We start from the raw sequence: 25,747 nt of genomic DNA, 5'->3' as shown, positions 1-25,747 counted from the left end.
AAAGAGATGTCTTGTAGTTTCTATTTCTTTAGTAATTAGTGATGTTGAACATCTTTTCATGTGCCTGTTGGCTATCTGTTTGTCTTCTTTAGCTCAGCTAGTAAAGAATTTGCCTGCAGTGCAAAAGTCCAGTTCAATTCCTGGGTCGGGAAGATCTGCTGGAGAAGGGATAGGTTACCCAGTCCAGTATTCTTGGGCTTCCCTTGTGCTTAGCTGGTAAAGAATCCTCCTGCAATGCAGGAGACCTGGGTTCAATCCCCGGGTTGGGAAGATTCCCTGGAGAAGGGAACAGCTACCCACTCCATTATTCTGGCCTGGAGAATTCCATGGACTGTATAGTCCATGGCATCGCAAAGAGTTGGACACAACTGAGTGACTTTCACTTTCAGGTCTTCTTTGGAGAAGAGATTATTTAGGTCTTTTACCCATTTTTTTAAGTGGGCTGTTTGTTTTGATGCTGTTAAGTGTCATAAACTGTATGTAAATTTTGGAGACTAATCCCATATCAGTCACATCACTTGCAAATATTAATATTTTCTCCCAATTCATCTGTTGTCTTTTCATTTTGTTTATTGTTTCCTTTGCTATGCAAAAGGTTTTGAGTTTAAGTAGGTCCCACTTGTTTATTTTTGTTTTTATTTCCATTATTCTGGAAGACAGATCAAAAAAGATATTGCTGTGATTTATGTCAAAGAGTGTTCTGCCTATGATTTCCTCTAGAAATTTTATATTAAAAGTGTCCAGTCTCACATTTAGGTCTTTAATCCATGGTTATTTTTTAACATGATAATTATGGCATAAGCATAATTTGAGTTATTATGCAGCCTGGAGAAAATGTGCACTTTGTGAAGGATGATTCCATGACATCGAGGTTAACTATAAGGAGGACAAGAAGAAAGTGACTTCTTGAAGACAACACTCAACAAGAAAACCTTGAAGATGCTGGCACCCCAGGTCTTTTCAATGTCCAAATGAAGCTGCATGGTCAACAAATGCCTAAAATGGTATTTATGGCACCAGAATTTATATCAGGTTTTCCTTACCTAGCTTAGGAAAACTTCTTGTGCAAAGATGTCCCATGGTTTTTTAAGGATATCTTCATTTTTAAGATTTGGGGATTCTGATTCTTTAAGTAGTTCCTGTTACTAACAAATGACCAATATTTGTTAAATATTTCTTTGTATGTACCAAAAAGTATTTAAAATTCTGCCAATTTCACTTCAAATCAGTTACTTCTACCTATTACTCAGTCCTAACTTGACTACTTATTTATTCATTATTTCAACCAACGCATCTTGACCACCTACCACATGCAGTTTGGAGGCTGTTGATAATAGGTGACGGACTGAAGCGGTATCTGCAGTAGTGGACAGAAGTGGTAGGATTTTGGATTTATTTTGAAGGTAAAGCTGACAACACAGAATCAAAGATGACTCTTAATGCTTTGGGTCTAAATAAGTGGGATGCAGTTACCATTTCCTGGGATGGATAAGACCGTAGAAAAGGCAGGTTTAAGATGAGGATGAATGAAGAGTATGGTTTGGGATATGTTGAGCTCAGGATGCCTATTAAATATCTAAGTGGTGATGCACATAAATATAAGTCTGGAGCTCAGGGAAGAGGTCGGGGCTAGATGTGTAAATCTGTGAGTTATAAGCTCAAAGATGGTATTTAAAACCATGAGCCTGGATGAGATCACATAGGGAATGATATAAGTAGAGGAAAGTTCTGAGCCTGAGGCCAAGGACATTCCAGCTATAGAGAAGAAAAAATTTTCCTTGACCTTCTTCCCCGCCTGTGTCTGAAAATTAAAGTGACACATTAAAAAAAAAATTTTTTTTAAATAAAATAAAGTGACACATTAGCAGGAGAAATGTATATGAATTTACTCAAAGTTAGTTTTACATGACACAGTAGGCTTCAGAAGGAAATGAAGACCCAAAGAGACAGATCTGTGTGTTTTTTGCTAGGCTTGATGAAGAGTGGACAGTCGTGGGAAAGAATGTGGTAGATAAGGAGTAAGAGGTAAACTCGGTGAACTGGGGACGCTCAGTACAGCCTGTTTGTTCAGATTCTTCTCAGCATCCCTTCATTGCTTGAGATAAGGAGGCTCCTTTCCTCTGTGTCTAGTGAGGACACCTCTCACCTGGGTTTTGTGATCTGATGCAGCAGAGAAGGGAGGGGGTGTCAGAGTGACCTTCCTGCTTCTGCCTATTTACTCAGACTCCTTTGGTTAATAATATTCACTATCAAGTTGCCATATTTGGGGATAGCATGTCCTGAATCTCATAGCACTTAGAGATTAGACAGGAAGAATCAGGAGAGGAGACTGAGGAGTGGGCAATTGAAGAACCATGAAGGAGTGGTATCCTGGCAGCCAAGTAAGTGAAACAAGGGTTTCAGGTTGAAAAGAATGATCCACTGTGTCAGTGAAATGAGGACAAAGAAGTGAGCATTGGATTTGACAACATGGAAGTTACTAATGATGATCTTTCCGAAAAATGGGTTTTGATGGATGGGCATGAAAACCTGATGAGGATAGAAGTGAAGCTAGCAAATGAAAAAAGCCAAGACAAAAACTCTTTCAATGAATTTTGTGTAAGGCAAGTAGAGAAATGGAGTAGAAATCTACTTAGAGTAGAAATCTATTTCTGGCTAGAAATAGATGTGAAATCAATGGGAGTTTATTATGTTTCTGTTATTTTTTTTATTTGGCTATACTGGGTCTCCAGTGCTTTACATAAACTTTCTGTAGTAGCAACTAGTAGAGTCTACTCTGAGCCGTGCACAGGCTTCTCACTGTGGTGGCCTCTCATTGCGGAGCTCTAGAGCGAGGTGGCTCAGGAGTTGTGGTGCACAGGCTCAGTTGCTCTGAGGCATGTGGAATCTTCCTGGACCTGGGATCAAACCTGTGTCCCCTGCATTGGCAGGCGGATTCTTAACCACTGAACCATCAAGGGGAGTTTTTAAGGTAGGAGATATTAGGCATCATGGTGGTACAATATTGGAAATGAGCCAGCCACTATGTAGTGAAGAGAATGACTTTGAGTTCAGTTTAAGCAGAGCTTATTTTCCACCTGGTTCAGTATCCTTGCCTGGGGAATTCCATGGACAGAGGAACCTGGCAGGCTACAGTCCATGGGGTCCCAAAGTCAGACATGACTGAGTGACTAACACTTTCACTTTTTTCGGGTTCTGAGAGCTTCCCTCCTAAGCAGTTTGGCATTTACTTCTGCAAGGTGTCCCCACGGACACCACCAGCCCAAGACTCATTCCCATATAAATTTTTCAGCTTTCCTTTCAAACAAGGAAAATAAATCTGGACTCCAGAACTTCACAAAGCACAACCTTGGATTTGATATCTCACCTAGGGACTTTTTTTCCCTCAACCGAGGCCCTGCAAAGACAAACTTCCTTTGCCTTTTCTCTGGACTTAGGGGCAAAGTTTACGATTCCATTTTCAATAAGGTTGAACCCTTAGGGGGTTCCAATTTCTGTTACTGATGAAAACCAGAGCCCATGTTGCTGCCCCAGCAACTCAGCTGTACCTTTAAAGTTTTGACTGAATTTTATCCAGCATCTCTAGAGATTTGTGACCAGAAGTTTCAGTACTTTCTAGAGCACCATTTTGCTGGAGTCAGAAATCATCTCCCTTCATTCTTCACCTGGTTAATTCCTAATTGCCTTTGAGGTCTCAACTTAAATGTGACTTCTCAGAGAGGTATTCCCTAACACACTCCATCCCAATCTAAACTAGTTTATACTTTTATACCAAGAGCACCCTCCTTCTGTCTTGCTGCTGCTGCTGCTAAGTCACTTCAGTTGTGTCCGATTCTGTGCAACCCCAGAGATGGCAGCTCACCAGGCTCCCCCGTCCCTGGGATTCTCCAGGCAAGAACACTGGAGTGGGTTGCCATTTCCTTCTCCAACACATGAAAGTGAAAAGTGAAAGTGAAGTCGCTCAGTGGTGTCTGACTCGTAGCGACCCCATGGACTGCAGCCCACGAGGCTCCTCCATCCATGGGATTTTCCAGGCAAGAGTACTGGAGTGGGGTGCCATTGCCTTCTCTGCCTTCTGTCTTAGCACTTGTCATTTATAACTCCACATGAATGTTTGTTTAATGCTGATACTCCCTTTAGGTTAAAAACTACATAGAAGTAAGAAAGAAGCCTATTTAGTTTACCATATAGCAGAAGGCCTGATGCTCAAGCCAGGTTCTGTGACTGAACAAATAATTGTCTAAAAATCAAACAACTAAGAGTAGAATGAACTACCCTTCCCTGGTGGCTCAGCTGGTAAAGAATCTGCCTGCAATGAGGGAGACCTGGGTTCGATCCCTGGGTTGGGAAGATTCCCCTAGAGAAGAGAACGGCTATCCACTCCAGTATTCTGGCCTGAAGAATTCCATGGACTGTATAGTCCATGGGATCGCAAAGAGTCAGAGGACTTTCCGGGTGGCTCAGTGGTAAAGAATCTGCTTGCTAATGCAAGAGACGCAGGAGATTCCAGTTCCATCCCTGGGTCAGGAAGATCCCCTGGAGAAGGAAATGGCAACCCGCTCCAGTATTCTTGCCTGGAAAATCCCATGGACATAGGAACCTGGCGGGCTTCAGTCCATGGAGTCTCAAAGAGTCTGACACGATTGAGCACTCACGCACAAGAGTAGAGTAAGGACTTTGCTGCCTGTCCAGTGGTTAAGACTCTACACTTCCCCTGCCAGGGGCATGGCTTCGATCCCTGCTCAGGGAACTAAGTTTCCACATAAAGGAGTATTACATGGTATCCTAAAACTTATTATCTTCTGTGTCTGGGAGATGATATTCTCTAAGGAGAAAGTGTTTTTAATGGAAAGAGGACAGAGGTTTCTGTCATTTTACTTGGCTCATCTTAGAGAAGCAGTGTTACTCCAGTGTTGGTAACCACTGTGTCTTTTCCTCTCTAGAATGGAGATCTCCTCTCATCAGTCTCACCTCCTGCAGCAACTGAATGAGCAGCGCAGGCAGGATGTATTTTGTGACTGCAGTATTCTGGTTGAAGGGAAGGTCTTCAAAGCCCATCGAAATGTCTTATTTGCTAGTAGCGGCTACTTTAAAATGCTTCTTTCTCAGAACTCCAAGGAGACAAGTCAGCCAACCACAGCGACATTTCAGGCCTTCTCTCCTGACACTTTTACAGTTATCCTGGACTTTGTCTATTCCGGCAAGCTCTCTCTCACGGGTCAGAATGTCATAGAAGTGATGTCAGCTGCTAGCTTCCTTCAGATGACTGATGTCATCAGTGTATGTAAGACCTTTATTAAATCTTCATTAGACATTAGTGAGAAAGAAAAGGATCGCTATTTCAGCCTCTCTGATAAAGATGCCAATTCTAATGGAATAGAACGCTCCTCTTTTTATAGCAGTGGCTGGCAAGATGAAAGCAGTTCTCCTCATTCTCACCTAAGCCCAGATCAAGGAACAGGTATAATAAGTGGGAAATCTTGGAGTAAGTATAATTACCATCCAGCCTCCCAAAGGAATACTCAACAGCCTCTGACCAAGCATGAACAAAGGAAAGATTCCATTAAAAAGGCCAAACATTTGAGGTTGTCACAGCCTTCTGAAATGACTCATTATAAGTCAAGCAAGCGAGAAGCACGGACATCTGATTCTTCCAGCCACGCTTCCCAGTCTGAAGAACAGGCACAGATGAATGCGGAAATGGACTCTACTCCTGTTAGCTATCAGTATGGTCAAGGATCTGATGTCACGTCAAGAAGTTTTCCAGGTACCCAAATAGAGAATTAGTCCTCTCAATCAGGTTCCAAGACTCCAATGTAAATCAATCCTGTCTCAACATGCCCTTGGTTTTAGGGCAGTTGAACCAAGTATGTTGTTTTTTTTTTTTTTAAAGGTCATACTTCTCTAATAAAGAGAAGTACTTCTTCTATACATAAAAGGTAAATTTTTTAAATTAAAATATTGGGTAAATTTAGTAAGTCAAAACAATAGAGTTCTGAGGGTCAGAAACCCATGATTTTCCAGACCTGCTTCTCTGTAGATGATTAGATTACTGTTAGATGTTTAAAGCTCTTTTGTAAATGGCTCAATCCTTAAGAAACGTATTTTAATTTATTTTTTAAATGGCTCAGTCCTTAAGAAACATATTTTCAATTTATTTTTAAAAGTTTTATATTGGAGTACAGGTGATTAACATAACAATGTTGTGTTAGTCTCAGATGTACAGCAAAGTGATTCAGTTATACATCACACTTTCACTTTATTTTTTTTCTGAGTATTCACTCAGGAGGAGAATTTTTATATAGAAAAATTAAATAGAGCAATCATGCACATTGGCAAAGGTTCACAGCCCTAATACCTAAAAGAAATTAAATCTGATTTTATTAAGATATAAATGCATAATTTTAAAAAATATAACATTGGTACTGTAACTCTGTGTGCAACACCATGAGATATCTCATTTCTATGATAGTAAAATGCAGAGAGATTATGTAGGCTGACAGTGTCAAAGTAGAGAACGAGGATTAGAAATGCATATCATCTAGTCCCCCCAATTAATCGTTAGCAGATTTGCTTAGTAGTTTGAAAATGAAAGTGAAAGTTCCTCAGTCGTCCCAGTCTTTGCGATCCTACGGACTATACAGTCCATGGAATTCTCCAGGCCAGAATACTGGAGTGGGTAGCCTTTTCCTTCTCCAGGGGGTCTTCCCAAGACCCTGGAATTGAACCGGGGTCTACTGCATTGCAGGCAGATTCTTTACCAAATGAGCTATTAGGGAAGCCATGCTTACTAGTTTATATGTGAATTTAAAGGAAATTGTGATAAAATTAAACTGCAGAGCATAAGATTTAGACTGTATATTTAAATTTTTTAATTATAGGAAAGTTCCAAATATATATATATATGTACAGAGAATAGTGTAATTAACCCCATGCACCCATTATTACCCAGTCCCATTCATGACCAGTCTTGTACCTCTGCTCCTGACTCTTCCCCCTTTTTATTTTAATAATCTTTTATTGTACATAGGATATTCAGAATACAAACAATTTTTATGTACGTTATTTTAAAACAGCATCCACTGTATGTCTGCTCTGCTCTGTTCAGTCATGTCCAACTCTTTGTGACCCTTTGGACCCACCAAGCTCCTCTGTCCATGGGATTTTTCAGGCAAGAATACTGGAGTTGGTTGCCATTTCCTTCTCCAAGTCTTCCCCTTTTTAAGTAAATCTCAAACATCATATATCTTCATCTGTAAATATTTCAGAATGTGTCCCTAAAATATAAACTTAAAAAAACTACAATACCATTATTATATATAAATAAAATTAACAAGTCCTTAATATCACTAAAAGCCAGTCAATATTCACATTTCCCTGGTTGTGATATAAATTATTTCCAAGAAGTAATCTTGTTGTAGATAACATATTTAAAGATAATATCCACCCCTATTGACTTTTACTAATCACGTTTTCCTGTAGGATGCTAACATGAAAATACTTAAGATTGTATCATATTGCAAAACTTACTGAAAATCCTGAGGAGCTCTACCACTGACCAAGGCAGACAGAAATAACAGAGCAAATATGGGAAATCTTTGTTGTATTTTAAAACAGCAAAAAAGTTATCCTTTCTTGGGCTTTGCCCTTTTATAATTCTAGGTTATTTAAATCTGACTTCAATACGTTGGGGGACCTCCCTGGTGGTCCAGGTGTTCAGACCCTGCAGTTCCAGTGCAAAGAGCACGAGTCCAATCCCTGGCGGTGGAGCTAAGATCCCACGTGCCACACAGCATAGCCAAAAAATACAAAGTAGCAGTAAGAATAAGAAAATAATTTTTTAAAATAAATAATGACAGCTGAATTTAACTATTACTAAATTGATGATATTTGCCTCCAACTACAAGTCACATTTTGAATCCATATGAGTTTTAAAACTAAAGGTTAAAATATCCTTGAAACTTTTTCACCGTTGAAAGAAAAGCAGTACAACTGTATGAAAAGTAAGAGCAGGGGGGATAAATATGTGTAAATAAGTTACTTAAAAACATAAACAGTGAACACTTTAACTTTTGGAGTGTGTCTACAATTTTAAGATCGTAAAGAATCCACCTGCCAATGCAGGAGACACGGGTTCGACTGCTGGGGAGGGAAAAATCCCCTGGAGAAGGAAATGGCAACCCCACTCCAGTATTCTTGCCTGGAAAATCTTACGGACAGAGAAGCCTGGTGGGCTACAGTCCATGGGGTTGTAAAGAGTCAGACACAATTGAATGATTAAACACGCAGCTACCACTTTACTTTTCAGATCTAGCGACTCTAAGACATTAAATAAAAAGATAAGTGGGACAGTGTAAATTACCCAGACTTTGTAAATAAATCAGATCCTGAAGTTATAGCTCTGTACTTAGGATAACATCAACAATCCAGTCTTTGTAAAATGTCTTCCTTCTCCTTTTTTGCCTACCTTTCTGAGATTGGACTCGCCAGCCCCTTTTGGATTCTTGATGTTATTAGAATTGCGATGACGAACTTTCTGGTGACTTAAACTGTCTCCTGACAGATGACCTGCCCAGGATGAGGTTCAAGTGCCCATACTGCACACACGTGGTGAAGCGGAAGGCAGACCTCAAGCGCCACCTTCGTTGTCACACTGGAGAAAGACCCTACCCCTGTCAAGCTTGTGGGAAAAGATTTAGTCGGCTCGACCATCTAAGTAGCCATTTTCGAACAGTATGTATATGGTTTTTCATTGTTTCACTTTTAGGAAATACATGCATTTATCTGCCTTAGGATAATTTAGTTTAGTAGGAAAATCTTCTCATATAACTCTACAGTATCTTTTTAAATTTCTAATTTAATGTTTTTACTTTGCACATGATGCATTGTCTTATTTGTCGATTTTATTTTCTGGCTGCTCGAGATCTTTGTTGCTGCGTGAAGGCTGTCTCCAGTTGCGGCGATCAGGGGCTCCTCTCTAGCTGTGGTGTGCTGGCTGCTTACTGTTGTGGCTTCTCTTGTGGAACACGGGCTCTAGAGGACAGGCTTCAGTAGTTGTGGCTCACAGGCTTAGCTGCCCCCCGACGTGTAGGATCTTCTCGGACCAGGGATTGAAGCCCGTCACCTTTATTGCCAGGGGTGTTCTTAACCACTGGACCACCAGGGAAGTCCCTATATATTTTTAAAAACAGATTTTTTTAGTCTCCTTTGAAACCTTGAAGTAAGGGATGTTCTTTTTTTTAAAGCTGTTATTTATTTTCGGCTGCGCTGAATCTTCGTCGCTGCGAGCAGCCTTTGTCTGGGTGTGAGAGGGGCTACTTCTGTTACGGTGTGTGCGCCTCTCCTTGCGTGGCTTCTCTTGTTGCGGAGCAGGGGCTCTAGAGCACAGATTGGGTAGTTGTGCACAGGCCCAGTCACCCCGTGGCATGTGGAATCTTCCTGGACTAGGGACTGAGCCTGTGCCCTCTGCATTGGTAGGCAGACTCTGGACACTGGACCGCCAGCAAAGTCCAAGTGACATTCTTTTGAATATCCATCTCAATTCACTTAAAATCTAACGTGTTTTTATATCCCAGTCATTTCAGAGCCGAAGACAATGTAAGCTACACAAATGTCTAGGTCAGAATCACCACTACAGATACTCGGCACCCACTAGTGATTTTTGAATCCTTGTCTGGTAGCCGTCAGTCTGGTTCCGCTGTCCGATGTCTCCACACTACACCCTCTCCGTCACGCCTCTCCAGTTTCTCTAGTCTCCTCAAGGAAGGGGATAAGAAGGGTTAGAGAGCGACTCTCAGTCAGGGAGTGGGCTGTCAACAGTCAGAAAGATCTCAGGGAATTTTCTGTTCAGTGTTCTGGTGGTTTAATAAGGTAGTGACATAGGATTTATTTCACTGTTCATCTTGCAGCAAGAATTTTTTTCAAAATCTGTGAAGTATTACTCATACTTTTATTCCATTTATACAAACTCCTTTTAATTTTGAAGGGCATTGGGTCACTTGGTGCGTTACTTTATAGTTATTTATTCAACAAATATATATTGAGCATACTCTGAGCCAGACCCTTTTCTACACACTAGGTATACAGCAGTGAGCAAAACAAACTCTCTGCCTTCCTTAATTTCTAAAGCTAAATTTTTAAAAATTAAAAGAACCTTTTATTACAGAAGCAATAAATATGCATTATAAAAAGTAAGAAAATAAATAGAAGTAAGAATAAGAAAATTAAAATATCCTATTTACCACCTAGATCGTACCATTCTTAGCACTTTATCATGAGGCTTCCCTGGTGGTTCAGTGCCTGAGACACGGGTTTGATCCCTGGCCTGGGAAGATTACTGAGCCAGTTGTTTTACAAAATATCCTGCATCTGGGTTTCTCTGCTTGCTTTTACGTGGTGTCATTTAGCTTGTCTTTCTATCCCCCCTGCATTTTCCAAAAACTAGAAGTTTAGTCTAAAGCCTTGATGGATTCAAGTTGAATACTTTCATCAAGGAAAAAATTGTGTATTTCTTACTGTATCACCTGAGGAGGGGCTTCCCTGGTAGCGCACCTGGCAAAGAATCCACTTGCAATGCAGGAGACCCTGTTTTGATCCCTGGATTGGGAAGATCCCCTGGAGGAAGGCATTGCAACCCACTCCAGTATTCTTGCCTGGAGAAGCCCCATGGACAAGAGAAGCCTGGTGGGCTACAGTCCATGGGGTCGCTATGAGTCAGAAATGACTGAGCAGCTAAGCACGGCACAGCACATTAGGAGACACATAATATCTGGTGGACCCATTATTACATTATGATTGATCTCTGGATTAGGGTGATGATACCATTGTATTATAATTAGAAAAGAATCTCTGTGGAACTGCTTTGGTATTATATGACTATTTCCCCATCAATATTCATTTAATAATATTAATACCAATTGGTAATCTCTGTCTAGATGATTAATTTTACTTGGAGTTGTGAAATGATTTACTGATTTTATCCTTCCTTCTGTATTACTAGCTGGAATTCTATAAAGTAAAGCTTTCCTTCATCACCTGGGGCTATTTGGTTACTTTGACATAGGGTTTCTATAGGAAAAAGCATATAAATGTTTATTTCCCTTTAATTAGCAATTTTCAGAGTAAGGAGTTGATTTAACAGTAACCTCAAATGATGTATGAGTTTCTTCTGGCTTTATTTTTTTTTAATAACATACAGTCTCATGAATTTTCATTGATTCATTGTGTTTGGATCCATAACTGTTATTCTTTTTGATACTCAGATTTTCAAATTTGTGCAGTGGGAACCCTTGAAGCTGGCTCACAACCCATTAAATTTTCAAAGTGTCTTAGTTTTCTGGCTCTAAAAGAGCCCTAGGCCCATCTTATACTTCCCCAGACACAAAACTGGAATCAGCCTTTTCTCAAAGGAGCTATGGTACATTTCAGTGGGGGATGAAATTAGAAACCAACATTTGAACACCCAGGGCGCTCACTGTTATTAGGGCATTCTTTTTATATTCTTTCTGTGCTGGTGGTGGTTCAGTCACTAAGTCATGTCCAACTCTTACAACTCCATGAACTATAGCCCGCCAGGCTCCTGTCTGTGGGATTCTCTAGGCAAGAACACTAGAGTGGATTGCCATTTCCTTCTCCAGGGGATCTTCCCTACCCAGGAATCAAACCCAGGTCTCCTGCATTGCAGGCAGATTCTTTACCAACTGAGCTATGAGGGAAGCCCCTTTCTGAGCTAGAAATGCATATTTTTAAAATAATGAGTTCATGATAATATTTTCAAGTTTAACATTACAGTGTTTCACTTAATTTCTTTGTCTTCTTAATTGTGTTGGATTTGAAGGGGGATGAACATGAATCTGTGTCAGAACTTTGTAACAAGAATAATGCCTCATATGATAACCATAATACTGCTACTGTCTCAGGAAAAATAAAGATACACTTAAATTATGTACTTTCAGCATTTACTGAGTAATATGTCAGTGGTTAAGCAGAAGATAATAAGTGTACTGAGTGTTAGTCCCATACATATTCTTAGCTATGTTACCAGACTGCATTAGTTTTCTTGGGTTTTTTGATTACTTGTATTTGGTGGTCTACTTCATAGCATTCCAACTTTATCTGAATGAATATGCCATAAACATTAATTTAGCATTATATAGTTAATATTATGTAATAATTTTTAGGTTAGAATCTATAATCTAATGACATTGAAACATGTAAAATATCATGTATGAAATGAGATGCCAGTCCAGGTTCGATGCACGATACTGGATGCTTGGGGCTAGTGCACTGGGACGACCCAGAGGGATGGTATGGGGAGGGAGGAGGGAGGAGGGTTCAGGATGGGGAACACATGTATACCTGTGGCGGATTCATTTTGATATTTGGCAAAACTAATACAATTATGTAAAGTTTAAAAATAAAATAAAAAAAAAAAGAATCTATAATCTACTACTCTGATAGTTATTGAACAAAGTTATTTATTACTAACTATAATATATAATTATTCATCAATTATAACCTCTTCCCAAAGCATTTCACACATATTAACTCATTTGGTCCACACAACCTGAAGTGTACCCCTATTGGTAATAAGGGAGCAGTTACGAATAATAATAGACCAATATGTAGCAGAACCAGCATCTTGGTTGTTTATAACTAGTATCCATTCTGGTCATCAGGCTTCTATTCTGTTTGCGTGGTACCCATACCTTACCAGTTGTTAAATACTTTGACAGTCACGCTGGAGGCAGGTTTCTGTTTTAAATGACTTGCTTCACTATACATGGTTAATAAATGACAAGATTAGAAAACGACAGAAGCAGAACTAGTTACCTAAGCCTTCCAGTTCCTAGACCAGTCTTCTTTCTACTACATCTTTCATTAATAAAAGTGGCAATAATCCTTACATCAAAAAATATTCTTTTATAAATTTACAATTGGGACATTATTTTTTCTTCCTTAAGCAAAATAACAAAATAGTTTTTTCTCCTGAATTAAGATATGTAAAGTCCTTAGAATAGTATATGGTAGATATTAAGTGTTTGCAATTATTATTCTGGGAATATGTCCCATGTTACCTCAGATATAAAAATACTATTGGATTAAGGGATATGTGAAATTATTAGGTATGTAATATTAACCATGAAAACATAATAGATATAATTTACAGAAAGCTAGTGTTTGATATTTCTGTGACATTACTTTATTACCAAAACCTGTGACCTTTTTCTAATAAACTAGATGTTAATTTAATATTAATGCTTGGCTTTGAACATGTTAAATTTATGAACTGGTTCTTAGAATATCAAACTATTCTGCTTTTGAAAAATGTTTTGTTTTTTTAATCGCTATTTAATTCTCTACACAGATTCACCAGGCATGCAAGCTTATCTGCAGAAAATGCAAGCGCCATGTGACTGACCTAACAGGTCAAGTGGTACAGGAAGGAACCAGGCGCTACAGACTCTGTAATGAGTGCCTCGCCGAAGTTGGCATAGACAGCCTCCCCATTGATCTGGAAGCTGAACAGCATCTTATGTCCCCATCAGATGGAGATAAGGATTCCAGATGGCACATGGGGGAAGATGAGAACAGATCGTACGTGGAGATAGTCGAGGATGGGTCTGCCGATCTGGTCATACAACAGGTGGATGATAGTGAAGAAGAAGAAGAAAAGGAAATAAAGCCCAACATCAGGTAGCTGGAGTGTGAACCAACAGAGCCTGTAGCTTACACTGACGTTCTTGTGTGACTCTCTTTCCACGCCCAGAGTCTAATCAACAAATTATCAGATCAGCTTAAAAGTAATGACCTGACACCACTTGCATGCTTTCTGAACAGGCCATTGTATCCATTCTGAACTTTACCGCCCTAAAATCTGTTGCTGCACTAGAAAGAAAGACCTAGCTTGAGTTGACACGCTGGATGAACAGTTAATCCTCTTACTTTTATTGTGTTACAGAAATACCTTTTTTAAAAAAATATTGAAAAATCTACTTAGGGAACTTTTTTCAAAGAAAATATTTTCAATAAATTCACCACAACCAAACTTTATATAAAATAATTTCAAAGTGTTTCAAAAACATGTAAACTACCACTATTGAATTTTCACAGGGAACTAGGTCAGAGCACATTTAAGGGTCTGGAAACCTACCTGACTTAACTAACTAGACTTTCCATTAACTTTGGATCTAAAATGACCCATCATAATTCCAATATCCTAAGTGTTTTACGATTATGGCAGAAGGCAAGTCTAAATGTTTGAAGTTGTTCATATTTGAAATTTTTGTCGTTAAATTAGAAGTTACTCTTATGTAGTCAGTATTTAAAAAAAAAAAAAAAGATGAAGAAGCTGACCAGAAATTATATATAGACATCATTTTCTTAAAGCAGGAACCTAATATTGTCAACGTAGTTTTTGAAGATCGGTCAATATAGCTATCTTCTTCTCTAAAGAAAAAAAAGAAAACAAAAACTGGAGGTTCTTACCAGTTCTTAAGAGTAATTTCCTACATTTATATACTGCTTTATTATTTATAAAGTGCTCTTTCTTGCATTTCCCCACCTAATCAGCAAGGTAGATAGCACTGTCTCCAATGTACAAATAAGGAAATTAAGGTCAGAAAGTGTAAGTGGTGGGACCAGAGATTGGACAGGTTTTGATTTTAAATAGTCCTCTTTCATCTGTCTCTCCTTGAATTGTCAAACCTCACCAATCTGCAATAATTATAAAAGAAGCCTATGAGAATGAGAACGTATGAAAGAAGAGGAATTTAATCATCTTCGACAATGTATAATACCTTGCACTAGAGCTATTCAAGAAGTGTCAAGCAATGTCCCTACAGTATCTATTGACATGTTTTTATGTTATTTATATGTAAAATTTATATATAAAACTATTTGAACAAGTTATTCTCCTAAGTTCTTTAAGCATCTTTGCTTGTTTATGTAATTTTTCAAAACAAACTTTTCTACCAGGATACAAAATGAAGTTTTAACACCTCCCCATATGAATTATAAAACATTCCAAAATTACAGTCAAAGTGAAGAAGCATTATTTTAGTTGTGAAGATTAAATACTAGAAGTAAAGAACTGTCCTTCATAAAAGTCTTGGCAAGTTATCCCAATTAAGCTTCTTTTAATTTAATTTTGATAGAGAGAGGCTCCATGTATCACTCTGTATTTTTAACTGCCATGACATACCTCAAGATAGTTTTTATGTTATTATTTTCTCTTATTCTTTAATTAACGATTGTCCTTAATACCAATTTGTGGGCTAAAGTGGTTAATTTCTTTCATTTTTTTTTTTATTAATAGGTGATAACCACTTTGTTTTATGGTACTTAATTCTGATATTTTTTTTCAAGATTCTCCTGATGGTAAATTTCCAGTTGCTTCAAGACTGGATAGTGTGCATTGCGTTTGTTGTCTCCCAGTATGACCATTGCTGAATCAGGAGTCTCAACAATTAAACTGTTACACGTGAGAGAGGGAACATAAGTATAATATGATTCTGAACCATTGGAGCCAATAAGAAAAATGACTGATTTGAGCTTTATTTGTAGAAATGAAGTCATGCTTGCATGTGTATACTTTAACGCACTTTAGTCTATGACCTAAATGTTCTTTAATGCTACTATATTCTGCATGCAAACATCAGCATGAATGTCAGCAAAGTCCACGGAACACGGTGCCACCAGCACTTGTAGAGCCTTATCAGAGATACGCTTTCTCATAATTGTTCATAACAAGCATTGAGCAGTCCCCACAAAACAGCTATCAGATTCACCAAATTAGATAGCACATCTGTTCTGTTATTTTAGTATATAAAAGAACATTTGTGACATGTTTGTAAGTTGTAAATAATAGCTACAGTATCATATCATATTTATCTAAGACTTTAGAGACCAATTCTTTTCTAGAGTGAAACTGTCGATTAATGGTTTCTAAGAAAACTGAATTCTTTGGCTCTGAAATGTGGGAAAATGTTACATAGGGGTATAATCTGTTAATATAAACTTTATTTATGCCAAGATTTTTTTTAACATTAGAAAAATAATGGAAGTTGGTTAGACCAAAGTTTGCTCTTACAAGAATGCTGTTTGTCAGCTTCTGAATACCCTTGTAAGTCTATGGTCCTCAAGAGTATCTGGTTGACGGGATGAAGTTTTGCAAAAATAAAGCACCACTGCAGTCATGTCTAGGGTCTGGAGGAAGCAAAATAGACTAAGTCGGTGGTTTAAAAAGGTTTTTTTTAAACTCACGAAACCCTTTCTTCAAATAAATTGTTTCATAGAGAAGTTCAGCATTTAAAGGAAACTAATAACAGAGCTGCTGTGGTTAAAGCTCCTTGCAAGCCTTTTCCCACACACTTCTGCAGAGCTCAGGAGTCCAACGGTGAAAACCCTGGGCTGGATCACTTTTTAAATTCCCTTTGAGCATTACACTCTCGCTTTATTACTCCTGCTCCTCCCGGCACTTCTAAGCTGGTAACCATAGCATCTCTTAGAGCAGCAAATCACATCTTTACAAGGTTTCTATAGTTACTACATCTTAAGACCTTTTTCAGAACAAATTTTTCAGTATTGTATGTTTGAGTGATGAAATCAAGCATGGTTACTTCTTTTATGTGACCAAGTTACCACTGAATGGATAAAAAGTTTAGTGTTTCAGCTACTTATGAGCTCAGAACTCAATTCATTGAAGTTATTTTGCCAAGTCTTGCTAAGATGTATTGAAATTTCCACTCATACTGGTTATATGTATTTGGAGTCCTAAACTTCATACTATGGAAAAAATCACTAAAAAAAAATATAGCATAAGATGTGTTTAACTGGGAAGCTTGATATTAGTAGGTACTGGAGGACCAAACTTTATAAATGGAAAGTTGTATGTTATTTTATATTAGAGTGGATCAGTATTACTATTTATCATTTATATAGCATTTTATATTTGCAAAGTATTTAATAATTTTTATGTTATTCTTTAAGTATCTATGAAATAGGATGTTTATCACATGAAAGGTAAAGAAATTAAGGCACAGAACAATAAAGCAACCTACCTAAGACAACGCAGTGAAACAATGCAGAAATTGGAATTAGAATGATCAGATTTTCTGAATCTTAGAATATCAGCTTAAATCACTGAGGTGTGTTGTGTATTACTCTATTTTATAAGATGAGTTTATACAAATAACCATTGTTTTAAAGCTGACGTCATTGTATGTGGATAATAAATCCTATACAGAATAAATATTATGTAAAGGATGTGACTTTGGTTACAAGAGTTTCAATGATAAAAGATTCAGATTGTTACGCCAGTGGCATTATTTAGCCAGCTGCTTTATATATTGTAAAGTATAATTAATATTTTATTTTGATACAGGAGTTTCTTAACTATTGACGCTAATTGTGCCATGAAGAGACCAGAAAAATGAAATCCACAGAGAATCTAAAAACTTCATTTTCTAACTTGTCAGCCTTCTCCATAAAGTATTAGTGCCAACAAAAAGTGAAATATATTAATAAGACAGACAGGAGAAGCCAAAGGACTAACTTCTAAAGGCAAATTTGTTAATTTCTTTTTTTTTTTTCCAGTGGAAAGTTTCTTTTACTATATTTTACTTTATTTCGGCCATACTGACCCGCATGCGGAATCTAAGCTCCCCATCCGTGCCCCCTGCAGTGGGAGCGCTGAGTCCTGACGACTGGACTGCCAGAGTGAAAGAAGGTGGAAGTGGTTCAGTCGTGTCCGGCTCTGTGACCCCATGGACACAGTCCATAGAATTCTCCAGGCCAGAATACTGGAGTGGGTAGCCTTTCCCTTCTCCAGGGAATCTTCCCAACCCAGGGATCAAACCCAGGTCTCCCACATTGCAGGTGGACTCTTTACCAACTCAGCTAGCAGGGAAACCCTGGACTGTCAAGGAATTCCCCAAAGGCAAAACATTTTGAAATGTACTTATTTAAAAGCATGATAAACACTTTTCCTCATCTCTTTTTGTTTTCTTCACACCAGCAAAAACCATTGCATATTTCATCACTGTTAGATAGGAAGCCAGTGACCAGGGTAATGCCAGTCATGTCTTTACCTTTGGGCTTGATTTGATTATTTGCAAACATTATTACATTAAAGACAGCTTGTCAAGTACGTCTGAGAACTAATTACACTTTACTTCACTCTTTCAGATTTCTAAATACACAGATCCATTATACAGTTTCTTGATTTGCTCATTGGGAAAATATTTTTAATTCCTTATTGATATTATTTACAACTGCTTAATTCTTTTATTAACTTATTCAGCCCATAAGGGAAAAAATGGAACATTTTTACTAGATCAGTAGTTCTCAACCTTGACTGCACTTTAGAATCACTCCTGGAGCTTTTAAAAATACAGTTGCCTAATTAAAGCAGAATCTCTGGCAGATGGGGCCTGCGTATGTTTTTTTTTAAAAATATTTCTAGTGGTTCCTTTATGTACAAAATAGGTCCCCTAGTCAAAGTTTCCCTTTGTCCTCCCTGATAGATGCTAAGGATGGGCAGTAGAACCATTTCACCTTCCAGTCCACTGGTTCTCAACCCTATAATTAAGGGGGAAGAATTTAAATATGGATGCTGAGTTCAAGAAAACATTTTTTGTGAAGTTTCAAGATACTGTGCATGTTCCCTCATCTAAAGTTTTTATTAGGATCAAATAATATGGACACTAAATTAGTGGGTAGTCTTAAAATAACCCATTTTTACTTTGGGATGTATTTGCATTTTTATTTGATTTTCAGTACCTATTGCAGCCTGGGAATTCACATAGTACTTCAGAGTAATAAAAGAACTATATTAGGAATATCTGACTGAAATACTGTGTCCTGGAATTTTGCAAGCTTTAATGTTTCTTCACTTTTTATAAAGAAACCAGAATACTCTCCAAGCACTGTGAAACTTAATTGTTACACATTTACATTCCATCAATGAATTGAATTAAATCAGTTTTTATTCAAGTTAAATCTCATACCAGAGAAATAGAACTCGAAAGCAAGATGTTTTATTTAAAGAAGGCTTCAGATTAATTTGGAAACAAAAATAAATGTCTCTGCTTTATTTACTTCAAGTATTGGCATTAAACTTTTTTTTTTTTAAATAACTTGAAACGATTTTTGCTTCGAGCATCATCCTCATTCTCACAGTTGAAGTTGTTTGCAATTCAAACGTGACGAGTGTATCTGTTCAGTAGCAGTGTGCATTGCAGACACCACTGTTTAATCTCTTACCAAAAGAAAAAATTAATCCAATAACAAAGTGGCACTTTCTTGCAGAATTCAAAAAGGTTAAACGCTGAAATAAAAGAGATGGCGTGCCTTTTATTGCATATTTGAGTTGATTTAAAACTTTTTTTTTCCTCTGGGGGGAAAAATTTGCAAGGAATACAGCAGTGGAAAACAGAGCCTATAAGCACTGGCACCAGATGCTTCAGTATTTGGGGGCCCTGTTAAAAAAATGAAAACCCGTGTTTTTCCTTGACCACCAGCAATACTTATTCATGCTCAGATGGATGGTCGTGTGGCTTCATATTCTTATTTTCAGAGAAGACTACACCAGTGGGTAGGATTGAAGAATAAGAATCTTTCTTTTCCTTTTCAGTCCTATTTCCCCTACAACTACTTTTCCTGGAAAGCTATCAGAGAGTCATAGTGAGACCCCCAAAGAGGGCCCCAACCTACTAGACACCCCTAGAGCTAGATTCTGGAAAGCAGGATGGGGAATAGAAAATGCTGTATTGTGCGTAGTGGGCGCCTGATAATGAGCCTCAGTTAGCTGGGTCTTTACTAGATCTAATGCCACTGAGCTAGGCACTTACTCCTCCCAGTTTAAAACAGGAGGAGACTGAAGCTTAAGAACTGACCACAAAGTCATCACAAGTCTAGCCCACACAGTGGGTTGGCATAGTTCAGTTCAGTTCAGTCATTCTGTCATGTTCTACTCTTTGCGACCCCATGGACTGCAGCACACCAGGCCTCCCTGTCCATCACCAACTCCCAGAGTTTACTTAAACTCAGGACCATAGAGTCAGTGACATCATCCAACCACCTCATCCTCCGTTGTCCCCTTCTCCTCCTCCCTTCAATCTTTCCCAGCATCAGAGTCTCTTCTAGTGAGTCAGTTCTTCCCATCAGGTGACCAAAGTATTGGAGTTTCAGCTTCAGCATCAGTCCTTCCAATGAATATGCAGGACTGATTTCATTTAGGATAAACTGCTTGGATCTCCTTGCAGTCCAAGGGACTCTCAAGAGTCTCCAACACCAAAAAAAGAAAAAAAGAGTCACCAACACCACAATTCAAAAGCATCAATTCTTTGGCGCTCAGCTTTCTTTATGGTCCAACTCTCACATCCATACATGACTACTGGAAAAACCATAGCTTTGACAAGATGGACCTTTGTCGGCAAAGTAATGTCTCTGCTTTTTAATATGCTGTCTAGGTTGATCATAGCTTTTCTTCCAAGGAGCAAGCATCTTTTAATTTCATGGCTGCAGTCACCATCTGCAATGATTTTGGAGCCCCCAAAAATAAAGTCTGTCACTGTTTCCATTGTTTCCCCATCTATTTGCCATGAAGTGATGGGATGGATGCCATGATCCTAGTTTTCTGAATGTTGAGTTTTAAGCCAATTTTTTCACTCTCCTCTCACTTTCATTAAGAGGCTCTTTAGTTCTTCCTTGCTCTCTACCATAAGGGTGGTGTTATCTGCATATTTGAGGTTATTGATATTTCTCCCGGAAATCTTGATTCCAGCTTGTGCTTCATCCAGCCCAGCGTTTCTCATGATGTACTCTGCATAGAAGTTAAATAAGCAGGTTGACAACATGCAGCCTTGATATACTCCTTTCCTGATTTGGAACCATTCTGTTGTTCCATGTCCAGTTCTAACTGTTGCTTCTTGACCTGCATAAAGATTTCTCAGGAGGCAGGTCAGGTGGTCTGGTATTCCCATCTCTAGAAGAATTTTCCACAGTTTGTTGTGATCCACACAGTCAACGGCTTTGGCGGAGTCAGTGAAGCGGAAATAGATATTTTTTTGGAATTCTCTCACTGTTTTGATGACCCAACAGATGCTGGCAATTTGATCTCTGATTCCTCTGCCTTTTCTAAATCCAGCTTGAACATCTGGTAGTTCACAGTTCACATACTGTTGAAGCCTGGTTTGGAGAGTTTTGAGCGTTACTTTGCTAGCATGTGAGATGAGTCAATTGTGCAATAGTTTGAACATTCTTTGGCATTGCCTTTCTTTGGGATTGAAATGAAAACTGACCTTTTCCAGTCCTATGGCCACTGCTGAGTTTTCCAAATTTGCTGACATATTGAGTGCAGCACTTTCACAGCATCATCTTTTAGGATTTGAAATAGCTCAATTGGAATTCCATCACTTCCACTAGCTTTGCTTGTAGTGATGCTTCTTAAGGCCCATTTGACTTCGCATTCCAGGATATCTGGCTCTTGGTGAGTGATCACACCATCATGGTTATCTAGGTCATGAAAATCTTTTTTGTACAGTTCTTCTGTGTATTCTTGTCACCTCTTAATATCTTCTGCTTCTGTTAGATCCATACCATTTTTGTCCTTTATTGTGCCCATCTTTGGGCACAGCTTCAACAGTATGTGAACTGTGAACTTCCAGATGTTCAAACTGGATTTAGAAAAGACAGAGGAACCAGAGATCAAATTGCCAACATCCAGTGGATTATGGGAAAAGTGAGAGTGTTCCAGAAAAACATCTACTTGTACTTCATTGACTACACCAAAGCCTTTGACTGTGTGGATCACAACAAACTGTGGAAAATTCTTCAAGAGATGGGAATACCAGACCACCTGACCTGCCTCCTGAGAAACCTGTATGCAGATCAGGAAGCAACAGTTAGAACTGGACATGGAACAACAGACTGGTCCCAAATAGGAAAAGGAGTACGTCAAGGCTATATATTGTCACCCTGCTTATTTAAGTTATATGCAGTGTACATCATGAGAAATGCTGGGCTGGATGAAGCACAAGCTGGAATCAAGATTTCCGGGAGAAATATCAATAACCTCAGATATGCAGATGATACCACCCTTATGGCAGAAAGCGAAGAAAAACTAAAGAGCCTCTTGGTGAAAGTTAAAGAGGAAAATGAAAAAGTTGGCTTAAAACTCAACATTCAGAAAACTAGGATCATAGCATCCATCCCATCACTTCATGGCAAATAGATGGGGAAACAATGGAAACAGTGACAGACTTTATTTTGGGGGCTCCAAAATCACTGCAGATGGTAACTGCAGCCATGAAATTAAAAGATGCTTGTTTCTTGGAAGAAAAGCTATGATCAATCTAGACAGCATATTAAAAAGGAGAGACATTACTTTGCTGACAAAGGTCCATCTTGTCAAAGCTATGGTTTTTCCAGTAGTCATGTATGGATGTGAGAGTTGGACCATAAAGAAAGCTGAGCGCCAAAGAATTGATGCTTTTGAACTGTGGTGTTGGAGAAGACTCTTGAGAGTCCCTTGGACTGCAAGGAGATGCAACCAGTCTATCCTAAAGGACATCAGTCCTGCATATTCATTGGAAGGACTGATGTTGAAGCTGAAACTCCAATACTTTGGCCACCTGATGCGAAGAGCTGACTTATTTGAAAAGACCCTGATGCTCAGAAAGATTGAGGGCAGGAGGAGAAGGGTACAACAGAGGATGAGATGGTTGGAGGCATCACCGACTCGATGGACATGGGTTTGGGTGGGCTCCAGGAGTTGGTGATGGACAGGGAGACCTGGCGTGCTGCAGTCCGTGGGGGTCCCAAAGAATCGGACACTACCGAGTAACTGAACTGAACTGAACTTGCATGAAATGTTTCCTTGGTATCTCTAATTTTCTTGAAGCAATCTCTAGTCTTTCCCATTCTATTGTTTTCCTCTATTTCTTTGCACTGATCACTGGGGAAGGCTTTCTTACGTCTCCTTGCTATTCTTTGGAACTCTGCATTCAGATGGGTATATCTTTCTTTTTCTCCTTTGCCTTTTGCACTCTTCTTTTCTCAGCTATCTGTAAGGCCTCTTCAGACAACCATTTTGCCTTGTTATGTTTCTTTTTCTTGGGGATGGTCTTGATCACTGCCTCCTGTACAATGTCATGAACCTCCTCCCATAGTTCTTCAGGCACTCTGTCTATCAGATCTAATCCCTTGAATCTATTTGTCATTTCTACTATATAATCGTAAGGGATTTGATTTAGGTCATACCTGAATGGTCTGGTGGTTTTCCCTACTTCAATTTAAGTCTGAATTTGGCAATAATGAGTTCATGATCTGAGCCACAGTCAGCTCCCAGTCTTGTTTTTGCTGACCATATAGAGCCATATAATCAATCTGATTTTGGTATTGACCTTCTGGTGATGTCCATGTGTAGAGTCATCTCTTGTGTTGTTAAAAGAGGGTATTTGCTATGACCAGTGCATTCTCTTGGCAAAACTCTGTTAGTCTTTGCCCTGCTTCATTTTGTACTCCAAGGCTAATTTGCCTGTTAATCCAGGTATCTCTTGACTTTCTACTTTTACATTCCAGTCTCCTATAATGAAAAGGACATCTTTTTGAATGGTAGTTCTAGAAGGTCTTGTAGGTCTTCATAGTACCGTTCAACCTGAGCTTCTTCAGCATTACTGGCTGGGGATTACTGACTTGGATTACTGTGATATTGAATGGTTTCCCTTGGAAACCAACAGAGATCATTCAGTCGTGTTTAAGCTTAACAAAACGTCGTTTCTGTCGTTTTGGCCCAATACCGCCAGGGGGAGCTAGTGTGCTTTACCCTCACTTTCCGTTCCCTTAATGGGGTCTGTGGATCACAGCCCATCAGTGCCTTGGGCTCCCCTGCCCCTCGCGCGCCCCACCCCACCCCACTGCCACCCCTCCACCCTCCTCTCACCGGTAGGGGACGGCGCGCTTGGCCTCCCCGCTGGGAGAGGTGGGATCATAACTCTTAAAGAGATACACTGAGCAACAAATGTTTTAGCCTGACGGCCAGGTGAGGTAGGTTAATATGGTAGATGAAGAAACTGAGGCCTAGAGTGCTGAAAAGTCTTGGCCAAGTTTAGAAAGTTAGGATGTTTCAAGAAGGAAACTGGAAGCAGAGGCCTTGAGTCCTACCTTTAGGTAACTGTGTGTGTTTACTCGGTCACTCAGTCGTGTCTGACCCTTTGCCACCCCATGGACTGTAGCCCACCAGGCTCCTCTGTCCATGGAATTTTCCAGGCAAGAATACTGGAGTGGGTTGCCATTTCTTTCTCCAGGAGATCTTCCTGACCCGGGGAACAAACCGGCTTCTCCTGCATTTGCAGGTGGATTCTTTACCACTGAGCTACCTGGGAAGCCATAGATATAAATATCCACATATTGGAAAATGAGGCATTTATAATGACTTTGGGAACCCCTGTCACATGCAAGGGAAAGTCCTGGAGTAACTTTACATTCCAGAGAGACATATATATATATATGGTCAATGATGATGTGTGGTAGAAAGTGCCAAGTGCCAGAGGTACATCCATTTATTCAACCAATGTCTCAGTATCTGCCATCTGCTGTCTCTTCCAAGCTCTCAGATTCCTAGGTGGAATTCAGACAAAGAATTTAAGCAGGAAGAGTATCACATTTTTAAATTTTGTTTTTACTCAAAAACAAACATAGATAACAAAAATGGTCTTTAACGCCAACATGCAACACTACTTATATTTGAAAGAAAAAAAAAGATGACTTTGAAACTACACTTTAAATAGTGGAAAGAACATCCAATTAGGAAATACAAGGGAAGGACAAGAGAAATGACCTATAACTAAGGAAAACTAGCAAATAGCTGAGCACAGGGGATAGAAATCTAAGAGGAGTTCAAGTAAATGCCAATGTAAGCTGTGGGGGGATAAGGGTACTGCTGATAGAAACAAGAACTTGGAATTTGGATATAAAAACACACTAAAGATCTCTCCCTAAGAAGCATATCACCAACGGCTTTGGAATCAGGAAGAACTGGAAGCATCACTAACTGCTAAGTCACTTCAGTTGTGTCCGACTCTGTGCAACCCCATAGACGGCAGCCCACCAGGCTCCCCCGTCCCTGGGATTCTCCAGGCAAGAACAGTGGAGTGGGTTGCCATTTTCTTCTCCAATGCATGAAAGTGAAAAGTGAAAGTGAAGTCGCTCAGTCGTGTCTGACTCTTCTCGACCCCATGGACTGCAGCCTACCAGGCTCCTCCGTCCATGGGATTTTCCAGGCAAGAGTACTGGAGTGGGGTGCCATTGCATCACTAAAACAGACCATTAAAAGCCGGAAGGTACAAAAAAACAGAAGCCAGTTCTCTTGCTCCTTAAGATGCTTGCAACATGAAAAGGGAGTTGACTACTACATATATTAACTGACTTAAGGAACTTTATGAAGTTTGTATTCATAGTTTAAAATGTCTGAAGATTTCACTGGGCTTCCCTGGTAGCTCAGTTGGTGAAGAATCCACCCGCAATGCAGGAGACCCCGGTTTGATTCCTGGGTTGGGAAGATCTGTTGGGGAAGGGATAGACCACCCACTCCAGTATTCTTAGGCTTCCCTTGTGGATTAGTTTGTAAAGAATCTCCCACCAATGTGGGACAACTGGGTTGGGAAGATCTCCTGGAGAAGAGAAAGGCTACTCACTCCAGTATTCTGGCCTGGAGAATTCCATGAACTCATAGCCCATGAGGTCG

General features: G+C 39.3%; 1 protein-coding gene across 2 annotated transcripts in view; it reads left to right on the top strand.

The window, feature by feature from the left end:
• ZBTB8A (zinc finger and BTB domain containing 8A) overlaps positions 1-19,361 on the top strand; it is a 66,187-nt gene extending 46,826 nt beyond the window's left edge. For both annotated transcript variants that reach the window (XM_061389165.1, XM_061389160.1), the window contains exons 3-5: positions 4,944-5,767; positions 8,564-8,733; positions 13,367-19,361. In XM_061389165.1, coding sequence (XP_061245149.1) covers positions 4,945-5,767; positions 8,564-8,733; positions 13,367-13,699 — 1,326 coding nt within the window. In that variant the 5' untranslated portion in view covers position 4,944 and the 3' untranslated portion in view covers positions 13,700-19,361. The remainder of the gene's footprint in view (positions 1-4,943; positions 5,768-8,563; positions 8,734-13,366) is intronic.
• Positions 19,362-25,747: the final 6,386 nt, after the last annotated feature.

Source organism: Bos javanicus, chromosome 2, assembly GCF_032452875.1.
Source record: "Bos javanicus breed banteng chromosome 2, ARS-OSU_banteng_1.0, whole genome shotgun sequence".
Classification (NCBI taxonomy): Eukaryota; Metazoa; Chordata; class Mammalia; order Artiodactyla; family Bovidae; genus Bos; species Bos javanicus.
This window is presented reverse-complemented; position numbering and strand designations above follow the sequence as displayed.